The 12,516-nt window shown below is 35.3% G+C and overlaps 1 protein-coding gene across 3 annotated transcripts in view; it reads right to left on the minus strand.

Moving 5' to 3' along the window:
* PPP2R5D (protein phosphatase 2 regulatory subunit B'delta) overlaps window positions 1–12,516 on the minus strand; it is a 61,884-nt gene that overhangs the window by 26,509 nt on the left and 22,859 nt on the right. For all 3 annotated transcript variants that reach the window (XM_039324498.1, XM_039324499.1, XM_039324500.1), the window contains exons 5-12: window positions 12,207–12,317; window positions 10,393–10,485; window positions 8,977–9,107; window positions 7,502–7,561; window positions 7,108–7,216; window positions 3,658–3,711; window positions 895–1,065; window positions 360–487 (exon numbers count right to left, since the gene is read on the minus strand). In XM_039324498.1, coding sequence (XP_039180432.1) covers window positions 360–487; window positions 895–1,065; window positions 3,658–3,711; window positions 7,108–7,216; window positions 7,502–7,561; window positions 8,977–9,107; window positions 10,393–10,485; window positions 12,207–12,317 — 857 coding nt within the window. The remainder of the gene's footprint in view (window positions 1–359; window positions 488–894; window positions 1,066–3,657; window positions 3,712–7,107; window positions 7,217–7,501; window positions 7,562–8,976; window positions 9,108–10,392; window positions 10,486–12,206; window positions 12,318–12,516) is intronic.

Here is a 12,516-nt window from a genome sequence, read left to right on the forward strand (position 1 = left end):
GATTAAAAACACCTTCTGAGGAAAACAGGAAGCTCCACACTCTAAATTCCTAGCACATATGCTTACAAATCACCTCCAAAGCTAGTGTGCATGTATAAACTCATATTCCATTAACCCAAGAAAAAATACAGTTAGGCAAATAGGGCACAGGCAACATATTTGTTTCTCTTTGGGAATTTAACTTGCATATTTCCAATTACTGCCATTGATACTCTTCTCTTTTTCCTCCCATGATGAAAATGTAGGAGCCTAAACTAAATATAGCAATATTATCACCCTATCATCAATAATTCTTGACAGAAGGGCAAGCATCCCTAATTTAAAATTTCACTCCTCCCAAGACACACTGAAATACCTACTTGTTCCAATGACTTTTGGAATTTTTGTAGAGTGCTGGAAACATGATAGGGAGGATTTTGGCTGCATTGTCACTGATCAAACTCATGATATACTCATTATTCCAATAATACAATGCCCTCTCTGCCACCTGTATAAATAATAAAAATAAGACTTAGTTAAAAATAGAAAAAAATAGGCATTCTTTAAATTCTTAATGTTGCACATCATAAAGTAGGCAACTGAATTTGACCTAATTTTTAAATAACATGAACAGCTAGTAGATACTTATCAAAATTAACATTCAATCTATTTATGTGAGATTTTATTAGCTTGGCTTATAACTGAAATTTCATTTTTTTAACAAATCAGAATAGGAAACAATGGTGAGTGGAAAACAGCTTTATTTCTCTGAAAAGAAATGCTTTTTATAATACCAGTTAAGTATATAACAGTCAGATATTGTTATTTGCCAATGTCCTAGGAAAAACTGGAACTGTCTACTGTCCAAGTACATAGACTAAAGCCTGCTGTCATCTCTCCTAGCTTTTAACTCACCTGGAAGTGTGGACTAGAGACACATTTGGCCAATTGTCTGAACAGAGATTCCATAACTTTTACAAATTCAGAAGGCTCAATAACATCCAATATTTCTTCCAACTCATTCAGAAACATAACTTCCTTGGGGCTGTGTGTTTTCGGCCAAAATTTTAGCAACCCCATTATCACCTGAAAGAAAAAAGCAAGCAATTAAATATATTATATACAACCAATTTTTTAGTCTAGAAGCCTTTAATTTTGAAAAAATCTTTACAACATTTTTACACATCTCATGTAGCATGATACATCATATATACAATATTTATAAAACATTCCTCCTCCTGTATATCTCCTTCTATATATAACAGAATAGGATTTTTAACTACTGGAGAGATATCTGTGGACATTATAGTACCCTAAGAATCTATTCATTCCTTAATGGTAAAAAAAAAACAAAAAAAACCAGAAACTTTCTATCAACAATTACTAGTAGCTTTCATTTAATATAACAAAATAACAGAGTTGGAAGGGACCTTGGAAATCTTCTAGTTCAATCCCCTGCTCAAGCACAAGGCCTATATCATTTCAGACAAGTGGTTGTCCAATCTTTTCTTCAAAACTTCCAGTGATGGAGCATCCACAACTTCTGAAGACAAGCTATTCCACTGATTAATTGTTCTTACTGTAAAGAAAATTCTCCTTATTTCTAGATTGGTTCTCTTCTTGATCAATTTCCATCCATTGCTTCTTGTTCTGCCTTCAAATGCTTTGGAGAATAACTTGACCCCCTCTTCTTGTGGCAGCCCCTTACGATATTGGAACACTGCTACCATGTCACCATAGTCCTTCTTTTCATTAAACTAAACATACCCAATTCCTGCAATTGATCTTCATATAATTTAACCTCCAGGCCCCTAATCATCTTTCTTGGTTTTCTCTGCACTCCTTCCAGAGTCTCAACATCTTTTTTATATCATGGTGATTAAAACTGGATGTAGTATTTCAAGTGTGGTCTTACTCAGGCATTATAAAGTGGTACTAACACTTCATGTAATTTATGCTAGGTTCTGATCATTTTCTATGATACCTCCAAAATTCAATGTATATTATGGCTGAGGAATTGATTTCATAACTTTATTTAAATAATAAACTTACGTAATAGTATATTGTTAAAAATTAATTAACTATTCACCTAAGTAAATAGAGAATTATAGAATCATGGAATTGGTAAAGGCCATTTCAATTATAAAGCCCAATCTAATGCTCAAATATCTAAATTAAAGCATCCTTGATGGTTATCTGTCCAACCTCTATTTGAATACATTCAGGAACGCAGAATCTACCACCTTCACTTGTCTTCTTGTTCCTTTCTATCTCTCAGGTTACCCAAGCAAGTACTGGTAACTGGAGGGAAACTTACTTAAGGATTCCTATATGGAATCTGTTTGTTCTCTCTGTTCATTCTCTGAAATCTGGTTGTTTTACAATCCTTCTATAGTCCTTGCTTCTTTAGTAGTCATCCATAACACACAATCATCAATTCCAGAATACAATGCTTCCTATCAGGAACTAATCAGAAGTTTTTTTTTCACTCTCTCAGCTGAGCATACAACCCCTCAGGTTACACAACCTCTCTAGTTACTTTCTTGCCTTTTTCTCCTATTGAATTTTATTAGGAACCACTTGTTTGCTCTCTCTTTCCTCACTCATCATTACATGAAAAATATTAATAATGGCCAAGCCTCATTCCTTTTTATTAGTTTAATTTTCAAAGTTTCCAGTTAGAGAATAAAAAAAGATTACAATTTATTTTACACTATGAATTTCAGCAACAGTATAGACAAACATATCAAGCTACTTAGGAATAGAATTTATCTCAGCATGAATCACCAACAGCTTATACCCGATGACAAATAGAAGTCAAGTCAAGTCAAGAACATTAAAAATAGATTTATCTAACCTACTGACAGAAGTTTTCCAAGGTGTCTAAAGCAGAGCATTTCCCCAACCCCTTATTCTTCTTCAGAAATGGAATAAAATTGTGCATGAATTTATTAGTCAAATAATAATTGATAATTTTGGAAATGATCATTTTTGCCTGATCATCAAAGAACTAATTTAACTATGTACAAAATTTTTGCTTTTTTCTGTCACATACGCTTAGAATTTCTAAAAAGCAACATATTAAAAACAGTGACTTCAAATAATTAAAGATTAGCCAAAAAACAACAACCCCAAATCACCCTAACAAAACAGCAGGTGTAGAGCCCTTAAGCCAAACAATACAGGAAAGATTATACATCAAATACTTATTCAAAGAAATTGTTTTAATAAAACTTTCAAAAATTTGCAAAACAGACAAATGTCTCAAGAAGTGGCTTCAAGAAGCAAAGCTTTATAGTAGAAAAGGCCTGCACATGTATCAATCAGTTTTGCAGAGATGAGACATGAAGCAAGATATACCTAAATAGATGACAATAGTTTGACCAAGTTAAGAAAGAACAAAGGAGATCTTCAATAACTTTTGACCTAAACTGTTTAGGCTTAAAAATCTCCACCAGCAATTTGAGTTGGGCTTAGAATGGAACTGAGAGACAATAAAAGTATATAGGATCTTCATGCCTGTTTCCAAAGTGTTCCATTCTATTATTCATTAATGGAAAATACAAAAAATTAACATTAATTGATATAAATTGTTCTGAATTGTATTTTCCTGAATATCCATAAAAATCTACGAAGTATAATATTACAACCATCTCAGCATCACAAAGAAAAGCTTACCGGTTCAGTCAGACTGCTGTCTTTTTCCAAGAACTGCACAACACAATATGCCAACTGCAGAAAGAACACAGTATTCAAGTATTATGAAAATGACTGGCCAGGGACAACTTAAAAGTATTAGGATATAAATATATGTTATTTATATTTTTTTTGTGTTAAATTGCAAATTAAATCTGTTCCTAGCAATCCTATGTCTCCTAGCCCACTAAGGCAACAATTCTATATACATTTATCTTGATCTCATTTCTGCATAAAACCTATCCAGCAGAAGAAAGAAGTAGGTCCAACGGGAAACACCAACAAATCAGATTTCTCTATTTTTACTTCTGCTCCTTCCTCCAAACCACTTGGATTGCAGTCTCTTTGGCTCAAGGTAGAAGCCTGATTGCTTACCAGCTCTGAAACAGTTGAGAATTCTCTGGGTTAGTTATCCAGCCACTGACTGTTTTTCAGAAGGCCTGCATTTATAGCCAGATGGATAAGAAACAGTTTTGTACTAAGAATAATTTTGGCATTTAATCTGGGAACTAATTAAATGTTTGCCTAACGAGGTGGACAATGTTCAAAAGGATGATATGGTGGGTGGATGGGTTTGGAGGAGAAAAAGGACACAGTACTTTAGGAACATACATATTGCAGATTACTAAAAAAGTTTGATCAGACAGGGTCAATTAGACTGACAACTTAACAAATCTTCTTGGATTCCATAGGGAACTTGGGGCTTTCCCACAGGACTGGATAGGTAGTTTTGCCAAGGCTTTAGGTCACAGTCTTGAATAGGCTGGTAATAGAGGCCTTGGATTGCATTATTGCAGTCTCTCCCTCTAATCTGATCCTATAATGCCCTTATTTTTCTGAGAAGCAGAAAACAGTCAAAAAGATGCCTGGAGTTCCACTGGAGGAAGAGAAGGAATAAATATGATCAAGAGCCTATATTCAGGATTATATTATGACAATAAGGCCAGCAAAACATCATTATTTCTTTGCCCTTCTTGCATTTGCCCAGTTCAAGGTAACTCAATCTTTGCCAGGAAAGGTTGGATCATAGGAAAAGGCCACATTGAAAAATATTCTACTATCTGATAGATACCATCACTGAGATCTACTCAGAGTTTGATTCTGTTTGGGTAAGACCAGTTTGAGATATGGTGCCTGAGTTTGAGACTGCAACTTCTAATGAAGTGGACAGAGTCCTGCAAACTGTGAGTTCAGCTACCTGTTTATTAGTTCTGTATCTTTTTCCTGGATTGTTAACCTGTTTGGGAAATGCCATGTGGTTTTTGATTCCACATGATGGTATCAACTTTTTGGAGGGAAGGGACTGGTTCCTGCAGCCTTAAAAGAGATGGTGGTATGCTCAAGGCATTGACTTTGGACTCATCAATCCTGGACAAAATTCCATTAGTCCAGAGATATTTAATTGTATATTCCAGGCCACCCAGGTGATGCTGTTGATGCCCTATTCCACTCTTTAGATGCTATGCAAGTCTGGATGTAGAAGTACAAACTCTTGTTAATTCTAACAAGACCAAATGATTATGGATATTTGACCATCTGTTGTTTCCAGTTCTTGGTCTGGGAAACTTTCTATCTCTAGCCTTGGAGGGGGTAGCAATTACCCATTTAAGACTGGAGAACAATCTGGGAGTCTTCTTGGGCTCAGAGTTTCTGCTTGAAGAATAAGTAACAACCCTGACCTAAAGAGGGTTGACAAAATCATATAAGTGTCACCAATTGCATTCATTGTTGGCTCACAAGGCCCTCCAAAGAGTCATTCATGCCCTAGTCATGAATAGATAATTGCAATACACTCTAGGTTGGGCTGCCCTTAAAGTTCACTTGCAAGCTACAGATGGTTTAAATCAGGGGTGTCAAACTGGTGACCCACAGCCGGATGCATCACACAGGCCACGCCCACCCCACCTCCGCAAAGGCAAAAAACGTTGCGATATATCACAATATGTCACGTGACATCAATGAGTTTGACACCTGTGGTCTAAATTGTGGCAGCAAGGGCAGTATAGAATGTTACTGCTCCTGAAGCTGCACTTATTACCATTTGGTTTCAGCTGTAAAAGCCCTTCATAGCATAGGGCCTGGTCATTTAAACAATTATGTATCTCCAAGAGTTTCCACCTGTTCTGTAAGATCAGCTAGAGTGGGCTTCCTCCAGGTCCCTTTGATTAAACAACGTAGGACTTTTGAAATGTGCATTACAGCACCTACTTGCTAGAACAGCACCCCCCCCCTCCAGAGATCCATATTATTCCCATTCCGATAATGTTCAGGAATTTCCTGAAAACCAGGTTATTCTCCCAGGCCCTAAAGTGGGTGAATGTTGACCTCTTATAGAATGTTTTATCTGTAATGTTTTCCCCCAGACGTCTATGATCTATATGTTCTCTTATTACTGTTTTTGTTGTAAAGTTGCCCAGAGTCTTGTGGAATTGCACAGCCTCTAAATTGTTAAATTAAACTATACTGTCATAGTCTTCTCAGCAATAAGGTTCTGGATGTGGTTCCAGCCATAAAGAATCTGATCTTGCTTCTCTGTTAAGCCAGGGTAATCCAAAACAAGACAGAGATCATACAATAAGAACTTGGCTGGGGAAGAATTGTTAAAGTTCTCATCATTCAACAAATAAAACTGAGAGATTTTTTTTAAAAAATATCTCCTATGATTGGCTTTGTATTAATTATTTATGACATTGACTGCTAAACATCTGTTAATCTAATACTTTGGGATCTATTAATCATATACATTGTTTGTATACAATGTATATGATTAATAGATCCCAGATCTGATGTAATCAGTCTCAACCGTTGCCAATAAAAAGTTGTCTCAGAATGTTTGAGGATCCTTTAGAGCAGCCAAGAAGTAACTAATATTAAAAATTCAAAGAAAACCTCTGCCTTCCACCGTCAGGGGAGATATCACTGGATAATGGTCATTCTTTTAGATAGTTCTTGTGTTTACTAAAGATTAGGTCTGGACCCAAAGTACAGAATCCAGTGTCAGAGTAACAGACATTGACTTCATCTCTAAAACAAAGTTAAATAAATCCATGAAAGGTATGGATAAAAAAATAGCTACCAGTTATCAAGATTATATGGCATCTTTAGAATGAATGCCTATATTTTTCTAATGGGAAGCAAGGTAGCACTTAGATAGGCCTTTAATCCAACAGGTCTCATCTTACAGTTCTAATGTAATCACATCAACTGAAATAACATTAGGAGTTGACAAGCCAACTGGAGAACCTGAGGAAGTGTACTGGAAAAACAAAAGCAGATGTTCTGGACAAAGTTCAAACTGCTACTTTACAGAAAGCCCCCAAAGTTTAGAAACAATGCTTCTAAAATTTAAAGACAGGCAAACAGGACCAAATCTACCTGTCATTTCATAGCACTTACAGAATGTACTGCATATTATCAGAATGAATGTCTTACCTGAGGGTGATAGACACTCAAAGATTTCACTTTGTGTAATGGTAACAAGACCCGAATGAGGAACATTTTGTGCTCTTCTTTCAAGGGCAAAGCAAATCCATTGATTATACTGAGAAAGGAAAGAATCATGAATATCAAGGACTTGTGTGCAACTGTGTATATGTATCTATAAACAACTGTTCCCAGCTCCCACCATGCTGTTGTCTCATCATTAGGATATCCTATAGAAAATATATACAGAATTCCCCAAGAATTCCGCACATTATTCATGGTGTGCAGGAGAGAGAGACTCTTGCAGCATGAAAAACAGAAATCTCACTTAACTGCCTGGCAGTAATCATAAAATTACCAAAAAAGTACTGATAAAAAATAGAATAACATAGAACTATCTTACCTCCCTAAAATCTCTAGCAATTCTGCAATCCCATTGTGATGTTCTGTCTCATAAATAAACCTGGAATATAGAGGAGACATGTGTTAGACTACTAAGAAGCAGGTTTCAGAGAAATACAGTAGATGATATGATTATTTTCTAGTGCAGAAAACCCAAATTACATAAATACATGTGGATACATCTGCTGACTTCCTTATGTTTCCAATGCAGGGATATATAAGGACGTATTTATCGTTAGACAAGAAATTAAGACTAGAAGACCCAGAGACAGGATGTTAGAAGGGGAAAAAGAACCAGGTGGAGTGATGGAAAATGCACTGAACTTTGAAAAGCTGAACTCTTAACTAATAGGAATCTAGCTCCGCTCCTCACTCTTCTGTCAAGTTCTGCCCAACTATTTGAAGATTTTTATTTGAAGCTGTGATTTAGAGATTTTTCTAAGAAGATGCTTCATACAGTAAGTGAAATGACACTTTTTTCACTTATCTGTTCTTACAGGAATATAGGTCAGTGGTGGCGAACCTATGACACAGGTGCCAGAGGTGGCACTCAGAGCCCTCTCTGTGGGCACATGCGCTGTCGCCCCAGTCCTAGGCCTTCAGCTGGGTTTTATAAAACCTTTTCGCTTTAGGCCTCCGCTGCCATGTGCAAAAAAAAAAAAAAGGTTCAATCAATCAGTCAATTTCAACTTCTCACGGGAAAAAAAAGATCTTGCAAAGCTGGAATTGATTGATTGAACTTTTTAGTCCCACCCAGTCTGCCGTTACCATGGCAGCCACGTCCACCCAATGGGCTACACTCCCCAACTGGCCACACCCAGCCAATGGGCCACACAACTCGGCACCCGACGATGCATAAGTAGGCTTTGGGTTGCAGTTTGGGTACTCGGTCTCTAAGAGGTTTGCCATCACTGATATACAGTAGGTGAACAATTTTAGGGTCCTATCCTATGATCCCATAAGATGGTTCAAGAGCTCCCTTACTCCTATAACTGAAAGTTGATTGAAAGTCAGTAAAATCTCACATAAGGATGACAAGCTATCTTTTGAACAGAAATGCAGTATATATTGTAAATAGACAATAAAAGCGAATGTTATCTCAAGATGAAAGACTTATTTGGTATATAATTCTGTATCCAATTTAAAATTACACTGCCTCAATCAATTCCCACAAACTTCTGGCTGGTGTCAGTAGTTTTTTTTTTAATCCATTTAAAAATTATATTGCCACATTTCTCTAGGCATACGTAACTTGTTCCTTCATCCCCCAATACAGTCAGAATAACCAATGGCACAGGGCTATGGGAATTTCAGTTTGCTTATCCCTACCAAAAGTCAGCTTATTCAATTTTACCTTCTCATTTAATTTATGGAGCTAATTAAAAAGGATCCCAAATAAATTCAACTCACCCCTTCATTCTAGATAGATGTTTAATCTACTTAGTAAGTAAATGATTACCTATTATTACTACTTACCTATAAAAGATGTTGTTTATTTGCCTCCTTATATATGCACGGAGACCCAAAAACTTCCCATAAATCCTATGCAAAATTGTCTTCAGAAAGTCTCGTTCTCTGGGATCTTCACTATCAAATAAATCCAACAGCTGCAAAAGGAGAATTGAATAAAATCCATTATCCCAACCTACTCCAGACTACTCATCTTGTGCTGGGTTAACAATCCGAAGATAAACACAACTGAAAAGTGTCAACGTAAGGAGGCAACATCATCTTTAGCCTCATGAAGATTCGTAAACTATCCAGAAAACAAGCTGTGAAGCTTTTCAAAAGACTTCAATAGTGCACACACAGCAACTCTTATGAAGTAACTTTACTTAAAACTCTGATGGATCACAAATCAAGAAATACATCAACAAGTATCTTGTACCTAGCTTCCTTTGCCCTTTTCTTATGACAAGGTAATCATCTATTTTTTATTATTTATTTATTATTAGACTTCTTTGCCACCCATCTCACCGAGATGACTCTGTGGCTTACAGTCATACAATTAAAAAACTATATAAAACAGGAAAATGTTAAAACAATAAAGAGGAACCCTACAGACCAAAATTCAGATATTTTCATTTACAAACAGCTCAAACAATTAAGAAAAGTTTTTTTATGTAACTACATTTTTATATAATTTCAGTTATATTCTCACAGGCAATCTGCATTCACTTGTCCTCTGGAAAGACAAATGAATTTATAATTATATTTTCACACATTTTTAAATAAATACACATATTTTGTTGGTAATTATTTCATTAATTTAAACCATTTTTCCAGTTTTGATAAAATTTAAAATACACTGAATCATATTATGCTGGGAGAGAGTTAATTTAACAAGAAAAATTATATAACTTTTAACATTTTATTGCTTTTATTGTAATTTCTTTGTCATAAACAACCCAGACTCATTAAAAATCAGGCAGCATGCAGGTTTAATTAAATAATAATAATGATACACCAATTATAATTAGAAAATCAAGCAACAATATCTGCCTATCCCAGGTTCTTGGGGAGAACTTAATAGGTGGATAAAAATGAGAAATCCAGTCTAAACATCTAGCTGATTGTGCAACAACGAAAATAATTAGGAAACAATACATATCACTATCAAGGTAAATTACTTGTAAAACAAAGAACAAAAGAAAATAATCATGGAGAACCTACATTTTTTATATCAATTATTGCTAAACTGAAAAATAAGCAACTCAGCAGTATAATCCAAAAATTATCTGCTATAGGATCTGTAGCTATAAAATTATCTGCTATAGGATTCCCAAGCGAGTTTCTGCCTGATTCTCTGCACTCTCCTCATCACTTCTATTTCAACTGAGGTGCAAAATAAATTGGGAGTTAAAAGGAAGGAGGAAAATGATGATTACTTACTGACATTACAAACTTCTGGTCAATATATTTCTTGGCTATGTTTGGTTGAAAGTCTGGAGATTCTAAGAACCTCAGAAAGAATTCATATACCAGCTAAAAAGAAATAAGACACAAAAAGGATTTTTACAATATCATTATAGAAAAAGTATGACTTGTAAGTTTGATTCATGTGTATTTCATAGAGGCATTTGTTTTGTTTTCTTGAAGAGATTTGCTATTTTCTAGGATATTTTCTCAACTTTTGGACTAGCCTTAAAGCCTTGAGATTTCCTGGTGATCTCCCATCTAAATATTAACCATCTGTCCATCCTTGTTTTTTAAATCAGATTAAGGCAGCTTGGGGATTTGCTGCTTGACATCAATTTTTCAGTTAGCAAATGAGACACCAAAATCAAAGTTCAGGTACTAGGACCCACCCAAGAGTATCTGTCAGAATTTTGGATTCACTATAAAAGTCAGATTCTACTTCATATCAATGGGTATTCATTGTCTCTAGTAGAAGCCCTGAGAGTTGTGTTTCTATAGTACAAAGATAATTGAATCTGAAACGGAAAACCTTCCCTGAACAAATGCCTAAGTGGTGTCTGCCTGAGAAGGTCTCTTGATTTAGGCTGAAGATGTAAGTATACAACATTAATCCATTATGGAGTCACAATTCTTCTTTTGGAACAGATTTATACTTTCCACACTGAATTACACGTTAGAAAAACTTTTTCTTTTTAGAAGAAAAAAAACTACGTACAGCTTGACCAGTTTTTGACCAGTAGAATCACAATTCTACCTTCCTAGATAGCCAAAAGTACAGAACAAAAGTACTGAGTGACTAGTTCTTATGAAAATTATTAAAGTATTTCCTCCACTCCCCCAAGCAGGTCTGAGGAATTTTTGGGTGGGGAGAGAACTACAGTGGGTTGGGTGATTTAGTAAAAATTAGTAAAGCTGAATCACATCCATGGGCAGGGCATGCCTTTTTTCCACTGAGTTTGTCTGAATAAATTCAGTTGATTTAGTATTAAGTACTAAAAATGATGCCACCAATTTTCAGCAATTATTATTAGAATGTATCTTCATGAGCCATAAAAAAGGCAGGAACATCCTTACAATCTATATTATAACCTGCAATTTCTTTAGCATCTTTATAATTTGTGATCCTGGCTGGGGAGCTAAGATTTATCTGTATTTTTCTTCCCATACATTGTATAATATCGGTTTAATTTTTAGTTGCATTTTTATACAGTGTTTTATAAAGGTCTGGTTCTCTTTAACAAATATAATGAAGGATTTTTATTCTTTCTTTAAGATATACTCCTAATAACATATATGTTTGTTGCTGTTAAAATTAAGCAAATACACTTTTTAAATTCTGTATGTTCCCAGAGTGCCTTGATTTGGCAGCTTTATAAATCCAGCAAATGATATTGATTGTGACAATATCCTCTCCTTTTAGAACTAAATTGATGCTACACCACAGCTGATGGAATAAAATTGCAGTTTCTTATCTAAGCTAGTTCTCAACTGATCCAAGAAGCAAATAGGTCTAAAGTAGGGTGAATAACTTTTTGTAAGGTAACAGCTGGTCTCAAAATAAATGGACATAAACTTATTGAAAAAGTTAGCCGTTCCTGGGCAAAAAGGCCAAAACACTTGGGTAGAAGACCAGCAATATGATGCAATCTTCAGATTGACCATTGTGGTTTAAATTCATATGAGCTAGCAACTTTTCTAAACATCAAATTTCTAGTTCAAGTTGTGCTTATACATTTCCATTAGGAGAAAAAAAGGGACAGTAACATAGCAAAAAACCATTTTAATACCTGGAGATGAGGCCAAGCAGCTTCTAGTGTAGGTTCATCTTCTTCAGGATCAAATTCTGCTCCTGTAGGATTAGATGATGGTGGAAGTGTCCGGAAGAGATTCACTGAAAACTGAGAAATGTGACAATAAAATTGAGATGTTTCTGCAGATTGACTCAATGACTCAGTGCAATCCCTTATTAGGAAATCGCTAACCAAATATTAATTTTCTCCAGAGGCACACACTCTCCCTAGTTCCAGGAAGGAGAAAGCTTAATTAAAAATACAAAAACTTCTAAGTCTGTAATGAGAAACATTTTTCTCAGTGTTC

The sequence above is a fragment of the Crotalus tigris genome, unplaced genomic scaffold (assembly GCF_016545835.1).
Source record: "Crotalus tigris isolate CLP2741 ecotype Arizona unplaced genomic scaffold, ASM1654583v1 scf7180000024302.2721777, whole genome shotgun sequence".
NCBI lineage: Eukaryota > Metazoa > Chordata > Lepidosauria > Squamata > Viperidae > Crotalus > Crotalus tigris.